Source organism: Arvicanthis niloticus, chromosome 19 (assembly GCF_011762505.2).
Source record: "Arvicanthis niloticus isolate mArvNil1 chromosome 19, mArvNil1.pat.X, whole genome shotgun sequence".
Lineage (NCBI taxonomy): Eukaryota > Metazoa > Chordata > Mammalia > Rodentia > Muridae > Arvicanthis > Arvicanthis niloticus.
Genome location: NC_047676.1, coordinates 1,251,066 through 1,277,822, shown reverse-complemented (window position 1 = coordinate 1,277,822; position 26,757 = coordinate 1,251,066). Strand labels below are relative to the sequence as shown.

Here is a 26,757-nt window from a genome sequence, read left to right as displayed (position 1 = left end):
CACTCTCTCCTCTGAGATTATTGGAAGCCCCAGCTGGAGGACTGTGAATCTGCAAGCAAGAACCAGATGATAAGTGTACACTCAGTAAGCCACACAGTATACCATTATGTGTCTGCTCCTTCAGACAGACAAACAGATAGACCCCTTGCAAAGCAAGTGTCCGTGGGGACAGCTCTAGCATCTCATTTTCATTCTGGTGTGTCAGTTCCTGCAATGTGAGGACCACTCAAAGCCTGTGCTGATGAACAGTGGTGGACGAGGAAGGCTTGTATGCTCAGAATTTTGTCTATGGGATGTTTGCAGAGCAGCTCTCTTCACTGAAGTCACTACTGTGTCAGAGGCCCCGGTGGTGGCCGGCTGTAGACTCGGGTACTCGACAACGCTCCCTGGTGGATGCTGGTGTTTTGAGATGCCTTTCTAGAAATTCTACATTTGAGTTCTTTCCTGGCTCTGGGCTTCAGCTTGAGAACATGTCAGGTGAGCCTGCACAAGCCAGGGTATAGGGCCTCCTTGCTTAGTGGAGAGGTGGGGTGAGCAAAGAAGCAGCCAAGGAAGACCTTTTGAGCTGAGATTTTGCTAGCGATAAGGCCCTACTGTACTCGGTTTGTTTGATAGACTGAGGGAAATCTGTGGTGTGCTGAGACCAAGCAGTGACAGGCACCCAAAGGTGAATGAGGGTTATCTAGAGGTGCCAACAAAGATCCCTGGATGTGGGAACAAGACTGTAAGGTTAGGGGATCCCTCAGAAAATGAATATAAATGATACATCCTGCTATGTACTGATGTGTAGGTTAAAGCCCTTGCCTCCAAGTGAATATCCAGGATAGAGCCTCTAAGGAGGTTGTAAGGAGGCCCTGCAGTGATAGAACTGTGTCCTTACCAGAAGAGAGGGTCCAGGGACTCTCACAGGGAATAAGTGAGGACACAGAGTATTGGGGCCATCAGGAAACTCAGGGGCACCAGCCCATCTCAGCTTCTCTGGAAAATACCCTGAAGTCATGGCTTTTGTACCCATGTCCCCATTTAGCTCCCCCTATCAGTCTTCCTGTTGTGGTCCACTAGGAGATCATTGTAAGCCTGCAGGGTCAGCACCCTGACTGTCTCTCCCAGGCCAGGTGTTTGTCAGTTGCTTACCAGGGAGTCCCCTGAAGCCACCTCTGCCAGGCTCTACTGCACCCCCTCTGCTGGCCACCTGTGTCCTCCCTGGGGCCCTACGCTCTTCTGATGCTTGCATCTCGTTGCTTGGCAACTACAGCTTTCTTGTCCCCCTGGGCTAGACAGCCCAGGGCTGGGACAGCCAGTGTTCCTGGGCAAACCAATGCCCCCATAGCGCTGGGCCTTCATCTCTCTGTTTACAGAACAATGCTCCCTAAAGGGGGTCAGGGGAAAGCAGAGTAAATTGAGCAGGAAGTACCAGCAGCTTGAAGTTAAAACCACCTCCTGCAGTTCACCTGTGTCCATCAGGCCTGGGGATAAGTGGGGATCAGGACACAGATGGTCCTGGTGTGCAGGAACTTACAACCAATGAAGAACCTTGGAGACTTGATGTCTTCTCTTTACCTGGGATAAGTTAGCTAAGGGCTGGACCTGCACTGGTATGGGTGGGGAGGGGTTGCGAGTCCTTCAGGCTTGGGTCTCCTCCAGCTTCAGTCACAAGAGATACCTATGTCTTCCTAGGAACAGGTCCTTGTCACACTGGCTTACAGGCAGGCATGCCCAGGACATGTTCTTTGTACCTGTCCAACCCAGCACAACTCTGCAGTTCCCAGTACTTGTGAATTCAGCCTGAGCTGTGGGATGCTGATCCCCAGCCACCTGCCACTAAACTTAGCATTTCACAAGTGGCTCCAGAGAATAGGATGGCTCCTGTGGGAGACTCTAGCAGATACAGAGGTAATGTGGCTCCCTGGTCAACATGTGCTGGGTATTCTGGGTAATAGCAGAGTTCAGCTGGTATAGCCTCAGCTCCTTGTTTCCTGTGTGCTGTGGCTTGAGGATGCTCTGGATGCGGGATGCAGGCAGGACATATACTGAACATTCTGGCATATTCTGTGACCACAAAGGTATTCGTGGACCAGTAGGGTCCACAACAGGTCTCAGTCACAATGACTCATTTTCTGAAACTCCTGGAAGGAGACAGGGTGTAGAAGTGGAGTAGTCAGTCCTCCACTGGGTCAAGCAAGATTCCTTCCCCCCACTCATAGGACATACAACTGAGTTGACCTCTGACAAGTATCACTAAAGGTCATTCTGACCCCTCTCCTTAGGCATACATGTTTCTGGGACCATTGGCCAGCCAGTTGTTGAGGGGACTCTGTGTGGCACTGTTACTGCAGTGTGGTTCCATTCTCAGAGGAAACAAGTCTCACTATATAGACTTACCAAGTCCCAGGTAGTAAAGGCTATCTATCTCTTCATAGTCCTGGTCTCTGCCAGCTATGCCTTTGTGAGGACATACTGAGCCACATTGACTGGGAGTGTTCCATGTCCCTTGGGAACTGCCTTTCCATTCAGGCGTGGTGTGGCCATTGTGTCACTAGCCAGGATCCCTCTTCGGGAAGCCCTTCCAAGCACCAGCAAAGGCCAAGGGATGCTATCTCCTATCTCCAGAGTTGGGGGTAGCCTGGATTATAGTATCAGAGAGGCTCCCACAGGGGACCTGCAGCTGCTCAAGGCCTCCTCATATTTGGCAAGACCCTGAGCCAGTCTGCAGCTCTAGTGGTCAGAACTGCGAGAGGGTCACCTGTATATGAAGCTATCCAGTTGTGTTTATAGAAGCCCCAATGTTATCAGGGTAAAGGTCCAGGCTGCCAGCTGCTCAAATGCCATGTCCTGGGGGAGCTGAGCATTGGTAAGAAGGAGACAGATTTTAGGAAGGGCAGCAGCCCTGAGAAGGCAGTAGCTTCCTCAAGGCTCAGTCTTGGGCAACTCAGAGCCACAAAAGGCTTTCTGGGAAGGCAGGAGTTCTAGAGAGACAATACGCAGGGAGGTGACTGCTGCCGAGCAGTCGTCAAGGTGTGTTTGATTCTTCTGCTCAGGAATGAATGCACACTGGACTTAGACCTCCTGGGGACAGATCCTGCCTCTCTCTTTTTAGACCAATCCCTTCAAGAACTGAATATAAAGCGGGAGGGAGGGCTCACTAAGGTCATTAGAGGTCCTGGGATCTGAATCTAAAGAAAGCTAATGTGCTGGGACATAAAAGGCTAAGAGAGGCACAACAGATTTGTTGACAGTTGCCAGGGACAACCCTCAGAGTTGTTTGTCCTGCATCAGGGTGGCCCATGTTGTAGGGAGGTACCTGTCTGGGACATGTTTCTAGGGTGCTCCTATTCTGGGGGGGATTTGCATACCTGTTGCTCCTGCCTCATAGGGCCATCTTAGCACCCCCATCAGTTCTTCTGTCACTCCTTGCTCCCCATATATGACTGCTTTGCATGCCCTGCTCAAGCTGAACAATACATCTTGTCTCCATGGAGACTGAGCATCTAAGCCCTTGCCCACTGAGGTGGTGCCCTTATTCTATCGGATATCATGGGGGACTCTATATGAGACATTTCCAGGAGGGATAAGCATGGTATCCTAGCACAAGTGGACAGCAGTGTGGAGTGGAGAGGATTTAACTTATGGAGCCCCCAAGTGTGGACCTAAGTCAGAAATTTAGTGACCAGGGCAGGGCAGCCAAGCGGGTACTCAATGGGCAGGCCATCTGCTTAGAAGGGAATAGAGGTAGGCACCCACGTGGGTCATTATTCCCAATGGGCGGGGGAATTTTTTTTTAAGATTTATTTATTTTATATAAGTTTTCTGACACACCAGAAGAGGGCATCAAATCCCATTATAAACAGTTGTGAGCCATCATGTGGTTGGTTGCTGGGAATTGAACTCAGGACCTCTGGAAGAGCAGCCAGTGCTCATAACCATCTCTCTAGCCCCTCCCAGCCTTGTCTTAGCAGAGAGGAGCCCATGTTAGCTTCTCCATTCATATATTGTTCCTAACTCTAAAGCTTCAGTCTTAAGAAGTGGGCCCTCAGGGGATTTGTGGGGAAGAAAGGTGTCTTAGTAAAGCATGGTAGCATCCAGGCAGACATGGTGCTGAGAGTTCTATGTCTTAATCAGAAGGAAGCCAGGAGAAGATTGTCTCTTCTGCAGACAGCAAGGAGGAGGGTCTCTTCTGCACTGGGTGGAGCTTGAGCATAGGACCTCAAAGCCCACCCACACAGTGACACATATCCTCCAACAAGGCCACACCTACTCCCGCATTGCTACACCTTGTAAGAGTGCCACTCTCTGGGCCAAGCATATTCAAACCACCACAGGGGATCAGCCCAGAGAATTGGCTGTTGGGCCTTCCCCAGGATGAGTGACTAGTTTTGACAATGGCTTCTGTGAGCCAGGATGCTGGCCATCAGCAGACACTTTGATCCTGACCTTCCAGGACTGTAAGAAATGTGTGCCCTTCATGAGTTATACAGTCTAGGGTGTCTTGCAGCTTAAAGAGGCTAAGACACAAGGCCATATGCTATGTTCTTCTTTTGGAAGTTTACTTGAAGACTGTGATGGCTATTTTTGGTTGTCAATTTGGCTACATTTGGAATTAACTAAGACTCAAGCAGCGAGTAAAACTGTAAGGGACTTTTCTTAAATTATTTGAAGTGGGAAGACCCACCTTAAATCCAAATATTTTGTGGTGGGAAGATCCACCTTAAATCTGGGCCACACCTTTTGGTGGCAGCCTGTATAAAGGATGTGGAAGAAGATGTGCTCCCTCTTTGCCTGTTTGCCCAGGTTCTTTAAAGTTCATTCTTTCACTGGAATTAGAGCCTACTTCTTTGGGATTCCAGCATATATTGAAGACCATCTGAGATAATATCCAGCCTTGTGGACTGAACTACTGGGTTCTAGGCTTTCTATGGGTAGACAGCCAATGTTGGACTAGCTGGACCACAGCCTGTAAGCTACTCTGGTATGAATTTACCATATATATCATATAATATATGATATATATGATAAATCTACTTATATACACACAACAACAACACACACAAAGCTTTGACTACTACAAAGACAGGATGTTTGCGTTTAGCTCAGTGTGCAGCTTCACTTTATGTAGGCTGATGGGACAGCTGGATATTCTCCCTTTTTATCTGGGCAGGGTCTGTTTTGATGGAGTAGCTAAGGCTGATGAACCCTCTGGGGAGCAATTCCTGGTTGGGGGTGTAGGGGTCACTTGGCTGGAAAGTGACTCTTTGGCTAGCAGGTTTCCTGTATGTTCATGTATCCTGTGTGTAATGATCTCTAGGAAGGATCCTCATGGTCCTGCAGCCTCTTGTCCTTGGGAGACAGAGACACCTTCTAGTAAGGACTCTTCCCTTAGCCACTGGCACAGGAGGGACTGCTGAGGAAGGAGGTCACCAGGTGGGGGCCACAGGTGTCTGAGGAGCATAGACCTTGGGCAAGGACAGCTGTGGGCTATGCAAGTGTGCCTGAAGCTCAGAGTTGCCCAAGTCCCACGGGGCCTCCTCCTGCTGTTTGTTGCCTAAGAACAAGTTCCTTCCTGATGATCTGCCTCTCCTGAGTTTTCCTGGAGTTCTTGCAGGATCTCCTTGCACCTGGGAAAGCCAGAGCCCCTCCTATACCTTCCACCTGCCCAAACCAAGCACAAGAGGAAGCAAAGCAGCAGCTCCTTCCTCTCCGTCTGCTGCTCTGCCCAGCAGATGTCGTTAGAGCTCAAAAGCTGCTACTCAGGTGCTGAGGCAGGAAGTTGGAGGGGGATCTCCCAGGTAGGGGTCCTTGAGTCACAGGCTCAAGCAAATGCCCTGGAGATACTGCAAGGTTCTGATCTGCCACCTCAATGGAATAGCCCGAAAGTTACTCAGAGGTGAACTCTCAGGTCAACCAAACAAAAGCAGTTTTAGGATTTGTTTGTTTGTGGCAAGGTTTCACATAGCCTAGGCTGGCTTTTAACTCATTAGGTTGGGGAGGCTGACCTTGAACCCCTGATCCTCTTATTCATCTCCAAAATTAAGGTTAGTAGTGTGCACTACCACACCCAGTACCAGTGTGAGTTCTGACCCACATAGAGAAATAAAGCCAAGTTGGAAACATCCAGACCCACATGGCAGTTTACACTCTCCTGCTTAAGGGGGAAATTCAGAATGAGCCTCTATTTTCTGCGTGCTTTGTTTCTGACCCCAAACCCACAGCTTTATGGCCAGGCATAAGTTGATGGCTTCAGGTTTGGGGACAATGACAGAGCTGAGCTGCCTCTGACAACAACAGGAGTGGTTAATCACTAGTTTCTAGCAGTGGGTAATGTAGAACCTGGAGAGCTAGGCTTCTGAATGTAATCTCAGCCAGAGTCTTTTATTTCCTTCCTGTTTAATCATGTCCAGAAATTATATCCAGCAGAGTGGAACTGCAGCCTCCTTCCTGAAACAGTGGGTGGTTCCTGAGAGTTCTTGGGTTTATTTGTGTGACTAAATCCCTGCCTGGAGCTGCCAGTCATTCTGGGCAGAGGTTGGCTGCTACTAGCCAGACACCTGGCCCATGCTTCCCCATCTTCTGGATCTCACAAGGATGGAAAGGACAAGAAGGTGACCTTGTATCAGGGAAGCACTGAAAGTATCCCTGGTCAACCTGAGGTTGGAGTTGGGGCATATTCCTTGTAGTCTCATGTGCCATGAGCCCTTTGTTGGAGATACATGACTCTGTCCCAGAAGGAGGGGGAGAAGTATCACTCACTAATGCATCCTAGGCTTCCCTCAGAAGTAAGGCAGCACTTTCTGCCACCCAGGCTGGTCCACGAGGATGGATGAAGGAGCCAGCATCAATAGCAGTTAGAATTTTGTCTGGGCTCTGCCCCACAGTTACCTGGCAACAGCCAGGTGTGCCTGACTCACTATAAAGGGGGCTGCTTGCCCCCCCCCCTTGCCTTCTTGCTCTCGATCTGTCCTCTCATCCTGCTCCCTCTCTCCCCACATGCTCATGGCTTCTCTCTCTCTCTCTCTCTCTCTCTCTCTCTCTCTCTCTCTTTCTCTCTCTCTCTCTCTGCCCTTCTCTTGTCTTTACTACCCTCTCAACTCCCCTCCCCATGCCCTGAATAAACTCTATTCTATCCTATACTGTTGTGTGGCTGGTCCCTCGATGGAAAAGGATGCTTCAACATGGACCCGCAGAGGCGCCCCCTTCCACCACACCTGACTGCACAGTCACCAAACATTTCTTCTTTCTTTATCTTTTTATAAAACACAACGGTTGTGGGCTGGAGAGATGGCTCAGCAGTTAAGAGCACTGACTGCTCTTCCAGATGTCCCGAGTTCAATTCCCAGCAACCACATGGTGGCTCACATCCATCTGTAGTGGAATCTGATGCCCTCTTCTGGTGTGTCTGAACACAGCCACAGTGTACTCATACATTAAATGAATAAATAAATCTTAAAACCACACACACACACACCAGTTGTGACTATGTGACTATGTGACGCACATTGGGGGAGGACATAATCGTGCTCCAGGAACAGCAAGCTCTGGGTGCCAGTTGTTCTCAGGACTTTCGAGGGTACAGTTATCACAGAAAAGTACCATGTATGCTTATCAGATTTGTAATCTCCACATCCTACCGAAACTGTGCAGGAGTGGCAGGGGTATGCCGGCTGTGAAGAGAGGACAGCAGAACCAGAGCAGGCAATGCCTGCCATAGAGAAAGAGAAGGTGTGGCACATCAAGCCACAAAGCGCTGCAAGGATGGGACAGCAGCCAGGGTGACTCCGAAGCTCCCTTGAGTGTCTGTGCAAGCATGTTTGCAGTTGTGCCCAGTCTAGAACAAGCCCAAGGGGAGGAAGCAAGGCAGTGCTCTTAATGCATCTGAATCTGGTACTGTGGAGAAGAACCTAGGTTACCACAAGTAGATTTCAGTCAGGGTATCTGTGCCTAGGGACATTTTATGAGGCATGTTTATATGACATTTAAATAAGGATTAAGTCTAAGTGTACAGTTCTGTAGGAGTTGTAGAACCTGGTTTCAGCAGGACTTCTCTGGACCACAGCTCAGCCTGTTTTCCCCAAAGACTCTAGTTATGGAAGACGTCCACCTCAAGCTATCTCTGATAGGTCCTTGAGGAGCACATGCCACTCACACATGATGGCACATTTATACGCAGTGTGCATACTTCACAGATGTTAGCCAATGGTCACACGGATGTGCCAGTGGTCACACGCATGTGCCACACCTCACTGGAGTTCTCGGCCTGTCAGATTCTTGATAGTTAATGCAGTTCTTAATTTTTAAAAATTAGTTTTAAGGACTATTGTTCTTAAAGAATTAACTGGATGTACCGAGTGAAGGGCCTCCAGCCAGCCTGAGCATGGCAAACAAAACTACAGCAGGCCTTGCCCTTCTCCCTGATTACCTCTGCCTTGCTAAAACAAACAACCAAACAACCATTAGATTACATTCCTAAAGCTAGCCAGCAAGGTCTATTCCTTGGCCACTTCTGCCTCCTGAGGCTGACTACTAAGGTCCAGGAATCAAAGTGTTGAAGTCCAGCAATCAAAAGCCCCTTTTGGGTCATCTAATTAACATGCCCAATTAAAATTAAACACCTCATCTTAACAGGGAGCTTCCTATTTTACATTTATAAACTGCCACTTGCCAATGGGTCACCTCTGTCACCTCTCTACCAAAGGCAGTCCTTTGTTCCCCTCCAGGACAAATACCCCTTCCCCTTTCCCTTGTTCCCTTCTCCCTCATCCTCTGTCTCCTGTGTTTGTCTCTTATTCCCTGCCCTCTTTCCCTCTGGGGCAATTAAATCTCCTTTGTGCTGAAAATGTGGTCTTGGGGGCTCCTGGACCTATACCACTCCTTCCAAGAGTGTGGTAGTGTTGTTACTGGAGTATGGAGAATTGGAGCCTGGACCTTGGCTGTTCTAACATTCCAGGCTCAGTCTCCTGTCCTCAACAGACCAATTAAACAAACAGGGAATAGTGAGAAGCAGAAAAAGATTTATCTGGTATGGTCACACTTGGAAGAGGAATAAAGAGATGCAGTCATTCTCCTAACCCAGCCTCTCTCTGAGGAACTGAGGGGAGGTTTAGGTTTAACTAGAAGCCAAGATATCTGCTCGACTAAGAGTCCTGGTCCAAGGGTTCTTCTACCTATCTCATTGTCTGAGCTCCAGTCTGCCCTGCAAGGTGGTCTGCCGAGTTGTCACAAGTGTTAGACATCTCTTTCCTGGAAATAAGCTTTTCTCCTGCATAGCACTAGACTTCATTCAGCCTTTTCCATCCCCAGCATGAGATTCCTGAGAAAAATTCCAACTTCTTCAGGGTCCAAAATTTCAGTAGTTTGATAGCCACAGGGAGGGGCACAAATGTCTCAAATATCTTTATTTCTGCCAGGATGGTAAATGTTGTTGCTGGATTCATCTCCACTCAAAAGTCAATATTCAAGAAATGTGAGCTGGAAGGAAAATCAGATTTATCCAAGGTCTGGGCCCTAGAATAAGAATGAGGGCCTCTCATTCTCAATGTTCTGCCCGAGGGTACTTGGGGATTTTATAGAGTGGGAAGGAAGGACACAGGACAATAGTCTGGAAGGCTGTGTGCTGAATAGAGTCTTTGTCATCTCTTGTGAGTCCTGTGTCTCCCTTCAGAATCTTCAGATCTTTTTCCATAAGGGTGCCAGGCATGGAATTAGTGCCCACCTTATACCACAACATCACCTCATCTCAACTAAACATTTGCAAAGATGCAGGTTCCCATCATGGTCTGTTCCTCTGGGTCCACTGACGTTGCCCCTGATTTCTGTGCTAGAACCCACTGCGGTTGTATAGCCCAGTAAAGTGAGAGCTGCTATGTAGAGTAGCAAGGCACCTGGGATTTGATTTCTAAATGGCTCTCTGGAAACACAGTGTAAACCCCCTGGATTGTCTTTGTAATCACTGCTAGACCCACAAGGAGGAAACTCCCCCACTCCTACCCTGGGGAAGAAGATAGTGTTTGATTTCAGTCAGGACTCCTGCAAGACATCAGGTCCTTGGAATGCGTTGCTTAAATCCTCAAGGCTCTAACAATTTTCTTGTGGTCTTTCTGTGGCTGACTTTCTGCTCCTTCCTTTGTGAACAAAGGTCACATTCTCTTTTGTTCCCATGCTAGTGGAGGTGAGACGCCTCAGTGGAAGGGGGTATAGCACTTGTGCCAGCTTGTGCAGTCTTGTCTTAATCTTAATCTCTGATTTTTTTTCCTGCCCAGTGTTTTTTTTTTTTTTTTAATCAGTTACCAAGTCCAGTGTTTTGAAATCTCTAGCTTCTCACAGCAAATTATCCATTATTTATTCTCTTGGGTCTACAGCCTCTACAGTGAATGCCAGGGATGTTTTCTTTTGACTCCTTTGGGACTGAACAAGCAGTATTTGTTAGTTGCAATACTAGGGATTGGACCTAGGCATGTGCTAGGAAATTGTTCTACAACCGAACCATATTCCTCTCACAGAAGATTGATTTTTAAAAGGAGGAATCACATTCTTAGTATATGGCCCTAGCTTTCGTTGAAACAGCTGCCCATGACTTGCTCAGAAAGCTTGTAATTAATGCCATTTGCACCTGAGACCTCTGTGCTCTTACCTTGAAGGCATCTCTGGTTTTTGGACTCTGTTCCACACAGCTGCCATGATGAGGCGGTGGCTTAGAATGACCTTCATGGCCAGCCCCCATCTCATGGTCTGCATTTCTGAACTTTCTCTGGGCCAGGTCTGTGGTTTTATGGGTCTGGAGATGTCGATTCTGCTGTTGTCTTCAAGACTTTTGCCGAGTGGTCATGTAGGTAGTAGATATCTCAGTCTCCTGGGCTGACCCTTCCTTTGACCACCAAAAATAAGAATTCTGCTATGGTCAGAGATGAGGTTAAAGTTATTTTTGCTTTTGTTCTTTTTTAAAATATAGTTTACTTACCTGATAACCTAGAACACCAAGTTAGAGAGGGAGAGAGAGAGAGAGAGAGAGAGAGAGAGAGAGAGAGATTGATTTTTTTTTAGTCAGGGTGAGCATATCTATCTCCTCATACACCACGCCTACGATAAAACATTCATAATCGTAACACTGTAGGGTACAATAGAACTACATGTACCCATTAGCAGAACTAACGGCTACTTGGTGATCTCTTCCCCCCCCCCCCATCTAAGTATTGAACTCAGAGCCTCATGCATGTATATAAGCAACTGCTGTGCGTACCTCAGCTGTGACCCTGCCTCTAGAGTGGTTTTTGTTTGTTTGTTTGTTTTCTGTTTTTTGTCTCTGAGCTTGGCCATAACCTGGTATTGTACATCCATGGACTGTGTGCAGTTTGTCTTGTACAAAGGATGGAGCTTGCCGTGGGGGGAGGCTGACCTGGTATAGTGAGTTTAGAGTTGTGAGGGCCATGTGATATTGCTGTACTTCAATAGCAATCAAAGCTCATTCTCAAAATGTATTTTTAACTCATGCCCCGAGGAAATGGAAATTAATGACTTGCATTATTTACACAAAGAAGTTCATTCTTGATGGCAGCAATTTTTAACATTATGTTTGTCTGGCTCTGTCATGGGATGTAAGTCAAATATTTAAGGTTTGAACAAGGTGATTAAGCCAAGAGAGTTATCTAAGTCAGCAACTGCTAAACAAACATATTTCTCCTTCTGTCTTCTTTTAATGAAATAGAAGAAGAGAACTGGGGGGTGGGGGGGTGGGGGGGAAGGTAAATTTTAAAGGTCTTTAAAGCAAAATTCAAACTTTAAAACGTGTGAAGATGAAAACGGAGTCAGTTTGGTAAGAATTCGCTGCCCTTAGCAATGTGTATGCAGGTCCTCCAGCACACACAGAAATGCTCAGAGGTTGAGTGTTCCTCAGCCTATTGGGAAGGGTCCACCCACAGTGGACCTTTCAGTCTCCAGCTGCCCTGTGGTCTCACTGAGCAGTTGCCCCTTAGGGTGTAAAAGGTGGCTAGAAGGGTTTTTTTGTTTTTGTTTTTGTTTTTGTTTTGTTTTTTGTTTTGTTTTGTTTCGTTTTCTTTAAAAGATTTATTTTCTCATTTAATGTATGAGTACACTGTGGCTGTCTTCAGACACACCAGAAGAGGGCATCGGATTCCACCCCAGATGGTTGTGAACCACCATGTAGTTGCTGGGAATTGAACTCGGGACATCTGGAAGAGCAGTCAGTGCTCTTAACTGCTGAGCCATCTCTCCAGCTAGTTTTATTCATTTGTCTAGAAGTCCTGGGAACTCTCTGGGTTTTTGAGGAGCTGGTATTATTTCCCAGCAGGGCTGTACTGCAGATGTTGAGTTCCAGGGTTCAAGGGCCTTAGGTTGGTATCTATGGCTCCTCCAGTGGGCTGAGGGTCCTGCAGTAGTTTCTGCTCTGCTTGCTGAGGTGCCTTTCGGTGGGTGCAGCAACAACATTCCCCCAGTGTTTATAAGACTGCCATCTCCACCTGCCTGCAGCCAAACAATGACCTGTGTCACCTTGCTGATGCTAGTTTAATAATAGGACAGGGATCATGGTGGGAGGTAGCCTGCTTATCTCTGGGCAGTGGCATCTGGTTACTAAAGGACAGTGCAGTATTCTGTCTGGCCAGCGCTGTGCATGTTACAGAATATGCTTGGTTTAGGCAGGGCAGGAAGTCATCCCTTAGCCCCTGCAGACAGACCCCACCATACTGTGTCTTGCTTTTCCCAGATAGGTTGTATGTGAATGTCTGCTTCTCTACAAAACAGTGGTACCCCTTAACCACTTTCTTTCTGCTTTGACATATACCCCAGGAACTGTGCTGTTCATTCCATATAGGAGAAACGCCTAACAGGAAAAATTATTCACAATAGCTAAGAGGTTGAAAGAACTTGAGTGCCCATCAGGTAAGTGAGACGTGGTCCATCCCATGGTGTTACTGGCTCAGAATGTTACTGGCTCAGAAAAGGAAGGACACTCTGACACAACCCGCACCATGGATAAGCCTCCAGGACATTGTGCTCAGTGAATCGAGCCAGTTACGAAAGGACAAATGTGTGACTCCAGTCCCGTGATGTCTCTAGAGTCACTGTGTTCATAGACGGGAAGAATGGCAGGATTGGGGGCTGAGGAGCTACAGTCTGAGAAGAGAAGGTGCTGGTGTCGCTGTATAGCTGTGGGAAGCATTTCAGGCCAAAGCATGATGTTAACATTTATTCTATTTGTATCTTTTTCTTTGCAATTAAACAAAATAAATTATTTTAAAAACAAAACAAAAAGCTGTGTGCGGTGGTGCATGCCTGTAATCCCAGCACTTGGGAGTTAGAAGAGGGTGAAGTAACTTCAGAGGTCTGTCTGGTCTACATATTGAGTGGCAGGCCAATGAGGGCTATTCATGGAGATTCTGTCTGTCTCAAAATAAGCAAGCAAGCAAGCAAGCAAATACTGCCCACCCCCTTTGCCCCCAAAAACCAACCCTTCCAAACCATGAAAAAGCAACCAAATGACTAGATTAATTTTTTTCTTTTTTATTCATTAGCATATATGAGCAATGTTGGGGCAGGGATATCTCATGGCATGCATGTAGAGGTCAGAGGGCAACTTTGTGGACTTTATTCTCTCCTACCTTTGCTTGGAAGACCAAACTCGGGTTTGAGTGGCAAGTGTCTTTGCCAACCAACTGAGCAATCCTGCCAATTCTAAGTAGATGTTTTTAACAATCACCCACAAGGTGCCAGCAACCTGTGGACAGTGATCTGCGGCCAGCTGTTGTTAGTGTGACATGTGACAGACAGCTCAATGGCCACAGTTACTCTGCAAGGAGGGATTTTCAACTTGGATAGATGTTAGCCATGATTCTGACACTGAGTGGGTTTGTGAATCTCACCTCCAAAGTCTCCTTGACCTTGACCAGCCCACGAGGGGAGGGGCCTGGCTTGGTCAATAGGGGCATCTTGTCTTGATCTTCAGTCAATCTGGAAGGAGATTGCGTCAGTCAATGCAGCTTGAATGTGAGAAACACCAAGTCTAGAGCATTCGGGTGTGGGCACTGTGTGGGAAGAGCTGGCTCTATCTCTGTAGCCTGAGACAGAACTCCTACTGTGTGCACAGTCACAGCTGTGATGCCATCTGGGAGCTGTGACTTAGGAGTGGACTGCAGGACTGAGGAGGTTGGTATGGGACTGTGAGGACACCCTGATATTCAGAAGCCACACTTATCTTCTGGGCATCCCACAAGTCACTGGATGCCAGAGTGGGCATCTACTCTGTGGCCAGGATGTGCACATAACGGCCTCTTCCCATCAGAACCTTCTCAGTTCCTACGGGCTGCCCAGGCACGTCTCCCATGGGGCCTGGGCAGGGCACCAGTGGGCAGAGGCTTCCTAGACCTTCCATCCACTCGAGGCTCTTAGAACTTGTTTCCTTGTCCTGACCCTGCCCTCCTTTTTGAGCAAGTGACTTGGCCACCCTGGAACCCACAAAAAAAAAAAAAAGGCATGTTATTATTGTGCTTATAGATGTGTGTCTTCTTTTTGGGGGGTTATTTGAGGCTACGTACAAAAAGGGCTTAGGCTGTGTATTAGTCAGGTTCTCTAGAGGATCAGAACAAATATACATAACGGACACACACACACGTGCTCACACTCACACACACATGCAACACACACCCCAGTGTAATTAAAGAGCATCAAGTGTTCCTGGTGTAAATTAAATATTAGACTTCTGACTTGCATAGAGAGAAAGCACTGACCTTGAATTTGGGCCTCCTCCCCACCCAGTGTGGTTAAGGTTGTGAGCTCTACACCACACTGGGGTTGATAGGGAAGATAAGACAAGGGCTCTTCCTGTCCTTGATGCAGGCTGGTCACCTTGGGGCCAGATCTTTGGTAATTCTGCTTCTAGAAATTCATGCCTTGGAGCTAGGCACCCTTTGTCACGGACTGGGGACCAGATGAGTTCTTATATACTTTGTCAGCTTTGTGATTTAACAAAAGTTTGCTGGATTGTCCTGTTCTGTTGACAAAAGGATGTGTCAGAAATAACCTAGTTCTCTCCTTGTGTGGAACTTGCCGACTAGCAAGCAGTCACTTAGGCATAGTGGAGGGTACTGGGTTAGGTAGTTCTGAAATCTCTGTTACAACAAAAAGCACAGCTTTGGGCATTGCGGTTAGAATAATAACCTGGGCTAACAGCTCTATACTTTTTAAAGGCTGAATCAACTTCCATTTTCTTACTGAGGGCAGCTCAAGCAGAGTGAGACCTACTTCTACAGTCTGAATTCTGTGCATATAACCAGATCGGATCAAATGGCATGACCATCTCCTGCACTGGAGCTATCTTCTATATAGTCCTCAGTTCTGGGGTTTCCACTTCAAGCCACAAGTGGACAAAATTGCACCTGCTTTAGCCTTCAGCAAGGTCACAAAGGCACCTGTAAAATGTGTGCCACTAGCTCCAATTTTCAATACTGTGGACGTGGATGTGCTGGGGAACTCTGTTTAACATTTCTGTGGACTGAGCGCTCAGTCTTCTGGTCTCTGTTGAACTGGTGTTTCTGGATCATTGGCTTTTCTGGTCCCTGCTATACAGTGTGCCAAGGTGGCTGCAGGTTACACGTGCCTCTGGGTGGAAATTGGGTTTGCTACAACAGGGTGGAACTATGGCTTGGAGCAGTCTCTTGCATGTGCCTACAGATGCCTGCCCAAGCATGATGTCCTCGGTAGAGCAGCTGATTAGTCTTGCCCTCTTTTGTATTGTGCTGTGTCGTATGCACCGGCATACAGTGGCTGTCATGTTTACTGGGCTCCCTTCTCCACCCATGCTATGGGGGGAACAGAAATGTGCAGATTTTCATGGAGAACATTTTTCCAGTTTTCCCTGGGAAATGATTAAGTTTGGAGGTCACAAAGGGTTGCTGATGGCCAATTTGCACTTGGCAGCTGCTGCTGACAAACAACATTGAAAGCTAGGTTTCTTTGTCAGCCTCTAGAGGCCACGGTAAGGGATCTCCTGCCCAGCTGGGCTCCCATAACTTGAGAACATCTGAGCAGTGAATTGGACTTTCCAGTCTCTACAGCTGGGCAGAAGGCCCTGAGCTGATAACAGTGATGAACAGTGGAATCTGAGATAGTGACCAGAGAGTGGCATTTAATGGTCTTTTCGGTGACACTCTATGTATATCATTGGTCTAAGTGGACCGGATTTTAGATGAAGAAAGAATAGCATTGTGGAGCTGGTTGACTGAAGGCAGATGGACCTTATCAGAACCCAAGGTTCCTATCCGTAGCTTACCCCTAACAGAACAGTGCTAGGTGGTCCCTTCCTGACCATTGCTGGGATAATGTGCATTGTGGAAGTCCTATGAAGCAGGCTATGGCCTTGATTTACCTTGAAGACAGCCTCCCAAAGAAGGGTTCAGCCTGGGCTAACCCTCAGGTTCCAGAGTTTTGTGGGTGACAAAGCCAAGACAGAGGCTACAGGAAGTTCCTTTCTGCCTATGACTATGTGCACCAAAGCCCTGGACCTTTATAAGACAAGTGGTCACAGGTAGGAGTAGGTGTTGCCGGTGTGCCTTGGTGTCTTGAAGCTAACAGCTTGGGGTGGATGATACCATATATCAGTAGCTGGGTATCAGTGCTTCATTGTGACCTTGCTGGTCCCTGTGAGCAAGAGCAGACTCATCTCTGAGGGTTAGGCTGCGGAAGACAGTGACAGAAGAGCCAGGCCTTTGCATTTGATTTCTTGAGTGCTTTAAAAACACTTGGAAGTACTGGGGAGAGGGCCTGATTGCAAGTGTTTTACTGAATCCTGTAACTCATGTAGAAATCTGAGTACTCCTTTTGATCTGTAATCCCAGCACTTCTGGGAGATGGTACATGGAGACAGGTGACTTCCTGGAAGCTCAGTGGCCAGTTAGACTAGGCTCTGTAACACGAGTGCCAAACCAATGACAGACCCTATCTTGAACAAAAGGAAGAAGAGGCCTAAGGGCTCACAGTTGTTGCCACATGCACTATCCATGTGCATACCTACAGCACAAGCATGCAAAAGCACACTGGCGCACACACATGCTCACACCTCACACATGGAGAGGGGGTAGAGGGAGGGGGCACAACGGATTGTATGATGCATATCTTACTGCAGCTTGAGAAATTTTACAATGTAGTGCTCATTGAATGACATGTTCTCAGAGTTTCCTAGTCTTTAACCTCAGCATTCATGGTCTCATGTCAAGAAAAAGGTAGTTTCATAGGTTGAGTATTTATGCATCAGACTTTGGTGTCCTGTCTGGAGCAGTTATAAAGCACAGTTACATTCCGTTTTTTGTAACCCTTGAAGTCATCAGAACATCCCTCATGTTAGATGTCTAGGAAGGTTTGGTTCTGTGTGAACCACTTATTTTCTTTCAAGTTAAAACACTTGGTGCTACATTGGTCCTGAGGCTCTCCATACTGGGTTGATAGAAACCTTACATCTCTACATTGTGGGGATTAAAATATTTCCACAGGCTACTCTGCCCTGTTCCATGGGCTCTTCCTTCTGTAGGTAGCCAAGCTCAGTGGGCACCCCCTCTCCTCAAGCTCCCAGTGTACCCGAGTGTATTGATAATACTCTTCCTTAGTTTCACTGGGTGCAATGTTTGTATTGTCTGAGTTCCCAGCTTGTGTGTATCATGCCATAGTAATAGACCTTGCTGGTGTTCAGTCAGCCAGAAGAAATGGGGCTGAGAGACAGATACGTTTGAAAAAAAGAACTATGGCTGGGCATGTCTATACGTGTATGTAATCCCAGTACTTGGGAGGTGGAGGCAGGAAGATCAGGACTTCAGTCATCTTTGGATATATATCAAAATTTGAGGCCAACCTGGGCTATGAGACCCTGTCTTTAAAACCAGTAGAGGAGAAGTGCAGGGAAAGGGGCAGGGCTTTCCTGCTTAAGTGCTTGCCTGTCTGGACCTTGTTCTGAGGAAGAGGTCACTGTTTCCACCTAAGGTCCAGCTGATCAGGGGAAACAGGTGATAGCCCTTCCCTATTTTCTATGGTATGGTTAACTCCTGGAGGGAGGTGCCGTGGCAAATGGCAGTATGGCCTGAACAAGCGGCACCCTACCCCCTCCAGGAGCTGGAGTAACTTTATAAGAGGTCATTCCTGAGCAACTTGAGTTTTCCTCAAGCTCCTTCCTGGCAGAGGGCAGAAAGCAGGCCATGCTGGGCCCAGTTGGGCTTTCACAGAAATGCCTTTTCTGAGTTGGTTTCAAAATGTTTTTATTCTCATTGGTCGGATATGCAAATCCCTGTAACTTCCAAGTCACTGGTCTGGCAGCTGCCTTCCAAACCTTGTCCCTGATTGAACTGGGCCAGGCCACCCGCAGCTGGCACTGTTCCACAGGTTGTGAGCTACTCTAGCTATATCACCTGTGTTTCTCTTTGAGCACCTAAAACAGTTTTGGTTGACTCATTCCACCTAGGGGCTATGGCTTTTCGTAGGATGTGTCCGGTATGACACCGGGGTCTCTGAAATGGTAGGGAACCCTCTCTTACTGAGCTGTACCCCAAGCCTGCCCCTAACATTTTAGCTCCATTCTCTCTTGATGAGTATTTGTCTCCAGTTTTTCACCAGTCTTTCACTGAAAATGCACAAGGTACTGGAATTTCGGGAGATCTGTGACCTCCTCCGTGTGGTATTCTGGAACTTTTTGCTCGTATCTTCATGTCACACTACCCTCGGAATTTACTTGTCCTCGGAGCCAAATGTAAGGAAGTGCCATCCTCCAAGTTTGGGCTGCAAGGGTTCCCTAGGTTGGATCGTGAACACTCCTGTCAGCAGGTACAAAGAGGCTGGGGCTTGGCTGGCTTGGCCTGTCCCAAAGCCCAGTGACCTTCTTGGGTGGGATTACTTAACCGTAGGGTGCACAGCTTCCCCTGAATAGCCATGGATTACTCGCTGGGCTACGTTAGCAGCCTGACCTGGTCAGGGGTCGGGCCGAGATCACCAGCGTTGGTAGGGATGGGGAGTTGCAGACAGGCTGAGAGAAAGGGGCCATGATCTGTGGGGTGGTGGGAGAAGAGCCTCACGGGAGTCTGGAGTGAGAACAGGAGAACTGAAACTGAGGAAGTGGGGAATGACCAGCTCTTGGAGGGCGGGAGGGCTCGGAGCCTGTGTTGTGAGTAGGGGTGGAGGGAGAATGGGGTCCTGCGGGGCAGAACTGGTGTCTCCTGTACTGAGGGAGGTCTGCAGCTGTCGGCAGTTCATTCGGCGGTGGCCTCTAGAGGTTGGGCTTGTGGGTACGGAGTCCTTGAGGGTACACGGTTCTGGCGGGGCAACCCTGGGACTATGGCTACAGGGGCGGAGTTTCAGGGGCGGGGCCTGCAGTGGGCGTGGTCACCCGGGAAAGCCGCCCGACCCTGCTCCGGGCAAACTTTTCCTGCGCCGTGGGGGCGGGCAGGTGAGGTCACGTGGCGGGCGGGGCGGGCCGGGCGGACCCCGCCCCTGCGCCGGAGTCCGGCGGCAGCTCCGGAGCAGCGTGTGGCTGCGAGGGACAGCAGAGTCTAACGGAGCCATGCCCACGAACTTTACGGTGGTGCCGGTGGAGGCGCGCGCCGACGGCGCCGGGGACGAAGCTGCTGAGCGCACAGAGGAACCCGAGTCCCCCGAGAGCGCGGATCCTGCCTCCCCTACGCCGGGTGAGCTTGGCCGCACCTGCAACCGGACAAAGGCAGAGGCTGGGCCCTTCTGCTGCCGCTGGGCCGCTCTGGGTCCTTGGTTGGCCGCGGCCCGCGCGGCGCGTAGCAGGGCGATGGGAAGGGATCAGAAGGGCCAGCTGGTGCCTGCCTGGCTTGGAGGAGTGACCCGAGACCGGGAGAAGATTCTTGGGCTGGTAGTTTGTTGGCTCTGTTCATTCAGTCTCTTGAATTCAGTGCTCTGCTCCTCGCTCCGGTTGCATGGGACACCCATTGCATGTCTCCCTGTTGGCCTGACTCAGTCAGCCCTGGGGGCGCAGTTCCCACCTCTCTTCATGGCCTGACTGGAGCACTGAGGCTGGAGCACCGGAAACTACTTGGTTCGGCAACTCTGACGGGACTAGGGAGGAGTTGCAGAGCTACTGGAGGTACCTATGGAAACGAGAAGGCCCAGTTGTCTAGGTAGTACCTGGGAGAGCTGGAGGTACAGACCCCTGGATGGGTCATCTCGTTGACGTACAGCTTTCTCTGGGCAAGCTTTCCTTTGCTCCAGGATGGCCCAGTGCGGTTATCCAATAAATCCGACTGGGATCCCAGATCTGCCTCCACTGACCTTGGACCAGCCAAACCTCCCTTGGGATCTTAGAGGAAGGACAGAGGCCCATGTAAGCCTGGGGAGGGGGCTGCGCACTCTGAGCGCGGGCTTCTCTTTGCTGCTCTTTGTTCCCTGGATCCGGAGCTCTCTGGCACTTTCACTTTCCACAGGGTGGGAATGGGCCTGAGAATCTCTCTCCATCCCACTTCTAAGCACCCCCTCTGCTGATGGCAAGTCACCTTGAAGTGACTGCTTCCTCCCTGTTCCAACTCTCCTTTAGACCTAGATTCTAATAGGCCCTACTCCGCCCGTGGAAGTGAGAGGACCCAGCACAGACCCACAGCTGCAGCTGGCCTTGCACATACCCCACGTCTTACATTGGAGGCTCGGGCTCCAGGCTCTGGGTCTGGAAGGAAAAGAGGGAGCAATCCTCAAGAGAGGGGCCTTTCATATGGCCTCAGAGCTTTTGCTGCCCAGAATACAGGCAGTAGAAACTGCGCTTCCTCTAGGTACACTTTCAGGAGCCTGCATTCACAGGCTAGGAGTGCTGGCCCGGAAATGGCCTAGCCCAGGTCAGCAGCCTGCCCGTCTCACTCTGTGACCTTCTCCATGGGATGCTGGACTGTTCAGCTTTCTCTGCACAGACAAAGCATGCTATGTCTCAGGACTGCTGCCTGGCTAAACACAGAAAATCAGTTGTAAGGTGGAGTCAGAATCTAGAGGTCGAAACTCAGTGTCCTGCAGGGATCTGTGGAGGGTTGGCAGCATCACATAGATTCCCCAGAGTAGAGCACCACTGGTGCCCAGTGGCCTGAGGTAGACAGTTCTACACATCTTCGGTCGTCCCATATGACTAGTGTGTCTCAGGCAGAGGTAATTTTCCTTTTGATTCATTTCTTGTTCCCGGCACTATCAGGGCCGAGGATTCAGCTTCTTAGAAGGGAAGTAACTGTCAGGCTTCTTACGACATGTTTAGGCTAACAAGGGGACAAGCGTGCACTTTTTTTTTTTTTTGGTTTTTCGAGACAGGGTTTCTCTGTATAGCCTTGGCTGTCCTGGAACTCACTCTGTAGACCAGGCTGGCCTCGAACTCAGAAATCCGCCTGCCTCTGCCTCCCAAGTGCTGGGATTAAAGGCGTGCGCCACCACTGCCTGGCAAGCGTGCACTTTTAATTTTAAATTAATTAGTTGTTTCGAGACAAGGTCTTATGTAGCCTTGAATTCAATATGTAGCTGAAGATGACCTTGAACTCCTGATGCTGGTGCCTCTACCAACTGTATTACAGTAATGTGTTGCCACACCCACTTTTTTTTTTTTTTTGTTAATTGTATTGCTGGTCAGGATTGAACCAGGGCTTGGTATATTGCTAGGTAAATGCTCTACCAGCTGAGCCACATCCTGAGTGTATGTGTTTTAACGATCCTTTTATGGAAGGTCCAACCTCAGCTTAAATGCTCTACCAGCTGAGCCACATCCTGAGTGTATGTGTTTTAACGATCCTTTTATGGAAGGTCCAACCTCAGCTTAACTTGGCTGAGCTCAGATAGCACTTGCAGTTTGGAGCTGTGTATACTTAATATTTCTGTAACGATGATTTTGGGAACTTCAGCCACTGCACCATGACAGGGGTGAGTGTGTTGTAGTCACAAGTCTGCTGGGGTTTGTCTTGATTTTTTTTTTTTTAATTTTTTAATTTATAGTTATTTATTTTTGTTTGTTTTCAATTTTTATTATTTTACTTAATTTACATTCCAGTCATTGACCCTCCCCTCCAAAGTTCCTCATCCTATTCCTCTTCCCCCTTGCCTCCGAGAGGGTACTCTCTCCCCTTCCCCCCCCCCCCCAGGCCACCCTCTTCCCTGGGGCCTCAAGTCTCTCGATTAAACGCATCTTCTCCCACCAAAGCCTGACCAGGCAGGCAGACTTCTGCTGTATTTGTGCCAGGGGACTCCGACTGACCCATGTATGCTCCCGGTTGGTGGCTCAGTCTCTGGGAGCTCCCTGGGGTCTGGGTAAGTTGAGACTGCTGGTCTTCCTATGGGGTTGCCATCCCCTTCAGCTTCTTCAGTTCTTCCCCTAATTCAACCATAGAGGTCCCCGACATAAGTTCAATGGTTGGGTGTAAGTGTATCTGCTTCTGTCTCAGTTAGCTGCTGGTAAGGCCTCTCAGCAGACAGCCATGCCAGGCTCCTGTCTGTAAGCACATCACAGCATCAGTAATAGTGTGAGGCCTTGGTGCCCTTGCATGAGATGGATCCCAATGGGCCGGCCATTGGACTGACTTTTCCTGATTTCTGACAGGGGTGGCAGACCCCAGCCAGGGGTAGGGAAGGGACCTCACACTTAGTTTCTGTGGGGAAATTCTGTACAGGCAGGGAAGAAGGCTTTCCAAAGGTCGACTGTGTGGATCTACACCATGTGTGTGGGCATGTGTATGGTCATGTATGTAGACATGTACGTGGATAACAGGCTAGGGCCAACTCACCTGATCACAGGCGTCATCCTTGTCTCCTGCAGCCTTGTCCTGTCTCCTATTCAGATCCCTTGGCAGTTCTTGGAAGTATCATTTTCTAGACATGTCTCCTTTGTGTTGCTTGTGATGGAGTGAGTTTGGAGACCACATTAGGTCTACACAGATCCAGGCTGCAGTTGAACTGGGGCCTCCTAGGCCATCCCAGCTTACACCGCCAGTGTTTTTGGAACCAGGAAGTGGGTCTGGCATTGGACCTACATTCTATCTAGTCTGCTTAGGGATCTCCTCAAGCTGTGAACACATGGCTATAGGGAACCCACAGCCCTCTTGGGCCTGGAGCAGCTTCTATCCCAGGTAAGCAGGTAGTGTGAGGGTAGGAAGTGGACCTTTCCCTGGGCCATATATCAGGCTGAGTCTTAGACTTGACCTCCCCTGGTGCTGTGTGACCCAGGCAGGGGCTGGGGCTGCCAGTTTAGTGGCAGAAATGCAGTTGGTCCTATATTCTAGATAGTGTATTGTTGTTGACCACACTGCCCCACGCTTTGGGGCTAAGTGCTCTGGTCAAGAGAGAGAGTGGGGATGGAAGGGCAAGAGACTCGAAGAATGGAGACAAGACAGGGTGTGTGGTCAAGTCTCCTTTACTGTCTCCCATAGACTATATTCATACCTCCTACTGACCACCACCAACACACCACTACACCTACTACTACACCCAAACCCTTACAAGAAAATCCTGGGCATTTATAAGTGCAAGCAGGGGAACACAGGTGAAAACATTTTACCACGTGCACCATGCAGCTGGGGTCACTAAACAGCAAAACAAGCTATGTGGGATAAACAAGATATTTATCAGAGTGTGCTTCAGCTGTTGTAGGCTATTGAAAAACAAGTCTCTCATCAGGGTATATGGCTCCAGATGGCTGCAAAGTTGATAGCTGCTTTCTAGCCACTTTCTGCTTAAAGTCGGCTCCCAACAGTATATGTCTACTTATAAAGTCCTTGGCCGTGTGTGAAGAGCTAGCCTCCCAACCCATATAAGTGGAAATCGGTGGCAAGGAGAAGGCAGGCGTGGTGAGTGTGACATTCACATTTTGCTTCCTCAGTTTTTTTTAGCTTCTGTTTCTCTTTTGCTCAGGGCCCTTCCCTTAAGCATGTGTTCTAGAAGCACTTGGGATTGTGCATCTGGGCAGGGAGCATATCCCTGCGCCTTTCAGCAGGATAGATGTTAGACCTGGATTTTATTCATTGTGAAATTCCTTAGAAGTGGGAAAGGATGTGTGAATTCTTGGTGTTCCGTTGGGATTTTTTTTTTCAGTGTGTAGGAGTGGAGAGGATACTGCTTGGGTCCAGGACCCTTCCTATCAGAGTGGGGCATCATTAGATCTCAAGACCTATGGGGAACCTGTCAGGGACTGTGCAGGGCTCCTAGTGAGGTGCCCCAGGCCTGAGAAAGGAGATTCCATAATGGAGTCTTTCTGGATTTATTGCACGGTAATCACTATCTGGGGGCCCTTCCACTCCAGGTCAAATCTGACGTCTGTGCCGGCTTCCTTTCAGTCTGGTTGCAGGTCCCCTTTCAGATTCCAACCACGTGGTGGCATACTCTGTAGCTGACTGCATGTTAGTCACCTGGGGACTTCTTCCCTCTGTAGAGGTGACCCTCTACCAATACACTAATGGAGGCAGTCCCGAGTCACCTTTGTTCTGTCTGGAGGTTGAGTGGAGGCTGGGCAGAGGATAGTGTTCTGTGCCCTCAGGGCTGCTGCTGACAGAGGTCATAGTTAGGACAAAAAGATTCAGAGAAAAGTACAGTTAGGAAGAGGACTGAGCAGGAGACTTTAGCCTCTGTTATGCTAGGCTAGGACAAGAATTAACAGCCTCATCCTGGGATTTTCAGAAAAGGGTGTGTCACACTGGTACTGGAGATCCAAGCAGGGGCTGGTGGGCATGGGCCTTCTCTCCATCTTGCCTGGAGTCCTTGAAGGTGGGACTGAGTGTGTGAGCACGGACCCTAATACCTTTGGGAGTTCTTCAAGGTGGGGTTTGAGGGTCATTTACAGAGATAGCAGCACCTCATGTGTGTGGAATCAGAGTAAGAAGGAAACAGTTTTCTTTTTCAAACCAAAGAAACTGCTGGGTTATTGTTCAGTGGTAGGGTGCTTGCCTTGGGGCCATAGCTTTGATCACCAGTATGCCTATTGTATGACAAAGCTGCACAAAACAGCTGGGGGAAACAAAGGATCTCATGGAGCAGGTGACTGCTGGGAACCCAGGTGGCTCCTCTCAACTGTATCTATGCAACAGGCCCTTCCCTTAGGAATCAGTGTCAGCACAAGTCATCTTGCTAGGCTCATGTTCATGTGGGTGAGCATGCATCCGTGTAAGCACTTTGCGGGCACATGAGGGTTAGAGGAGCTGGTTCCTCTACAGTAGAAGGTCACATGGTATTAGGCGTTGTCATTTTCCATTCTCCATAGTCAGACTTCCTAGTAAGTGGTTTGGTATCACTGGCGTGGCCTTCAGGACTGATGAGAGACCTGAATGTTCTGACTCTTTCCCCAGTCATTGCCTTTTTTTTTTTTTTTTTTAAATTAAATTAATCTGAGGGTCCTCCTGGATCCGGAAATGCATCCTTTTCTGGAATGTCGCCCAGGCTTCCTGACCACTGTGCTGGGTGGATGTCTTAACTGCTCCAAAGGGTTGAAGAGACAGCTTTTATGATGATAATGCCATGTGCCTCAGGCCTAGCAGACTTGGGCTGTCTGGGCACTGGGCGTTGCAATCACATTGATCCAGAAAGATCACCTACTGAGGTAGTGTTTCTCTTGAGCCTGGTGCATCTGTGACCAGATGGATTCCCTGCCTCATCCTGGCACTATAGGAATCCAGCATGGTATGTAGGGCAATAAGTGATGGAGAGTGTGTTCTGTGGGGCTGAGCATCAAGGGAACATATGGAGGAAGCTGATATCTTGCCTGCAGAGCAGTGGGAGAGTGGGCATGCGCTCCTTGGGGCATGGGAGCAATGAGGAATCCTAGTAGTGTGTGCAAGGACGATATGGACCACGCGCCAGTGGTGGCATAGACAAACTGATGGCTTCCAGAAAGGCAGCTTTTTAGCCTTAGAAGACTTGTGAAGGGCCTAGGCTGAGGATGAACTTAGCTTTTGTTGGTGGTGACTCAGGGTAGCCACGTGGTGCTGAGGTGGCTGGGGGGAATTCTTAGGAAAGATGGCCTTGAGCCTGGCAGGTGGAGTCTTGTGTGCAAGTGTGTGCATGCTACAGGAGCTGAGGCAACTCTTATCAGAGCAGGGCTACCATGGATTCTAGTATGAAGAGGCTTCCCTTAGGAAGAAGCCAGTAGTGAGTAGCATTGCAGGAACTGCTGGGCTCTATGTCCTTAGCATATTAATTCACCTGTTTGTGCTGGGTGTGGTTCTGTGACATTGCCTGCTGTTCATAGTACACCACAGGTGTTATATGTGTAACCTAAGAGCTGCTTTGGGTGTTAGACTCTGGCTGAGGAGCATCAGACATAGGCAACCACATGTCTAGACACAGTGTCACCTTCTGAACCTGGAGAGGAACCCCATTTTGCTTTTTGTTCTGGACACAGCTATGGGAGAACACCAGGAACCATGCTATGCCCCCTCTGTGAGTGGTGCTCATGAATTTCAGGGTGGTTTTTCTTTAGGTAGGCAATCCCAATATCCCTTACTTAGAGTTGTTTGGCTTCAGGTGTACCTATTTTGTCAGGAAGGAGTGGTGCCCAGGAAGAGAGAGCTGGTTACTCAGAAGCAGCACTGCAGCTCTCAGCAGTGTCTGACTTGATGGGATTTTTGCTGTACCCCAGAAAACATTTCAGACGTCAGCGGGGTTCTGGCCACAGTCATCTTTAAGACCATTTAGGAGTTGTTTCACTCTGCCTGCCTGGCAGTGAATGTGTGAGAGAGGTCAAAGAGCAGACACGATCTGACCAGGGAGTGTTTTGGCAGGCCCACGCTCCAGTGTTGAGGGGCAGAGACATTGGTC

General features: G+C 48.8%; 1 protein-coding gene across 6 annotated transcripts in view; it reads left to right on the top strand.

Moving 5' to 3' along the window:
- Slc12a7 (solute carrier family 12 member 7) overlaps window positions 1–26,757 on the top strand; it is an 83,609-nt gene that overhangs the window by 9,095 nt on the left and 47,757 nt on the right. Inside the window, exon 1 of one of the 6 annotated variants that reach the window (XM_076916323.1) lies at window positions 19,456–19,661. The exons of 1 other annotated variant lie outside the window; for it this stretch is intronic. In XM_076916323.1, coding sequence (XP_076772438.1) covers window positions 19,538–19,661 — 124 coding nt within the window. In that variant the 5' untranslated portion in view covers window positions 19,456–19,537. Of the gene's footprint in view, window positions 1–19,455; window positions 19,662–19,761; window positions 20,087–20,177; window positions 20,324–26,757 lie in introns of those variants that run through there. 4 more of the 6 variants (XM_076916324.1, XM_034523626.2, XM_076916325.1 and 1 more) reach the window with 4 other exon arrangements.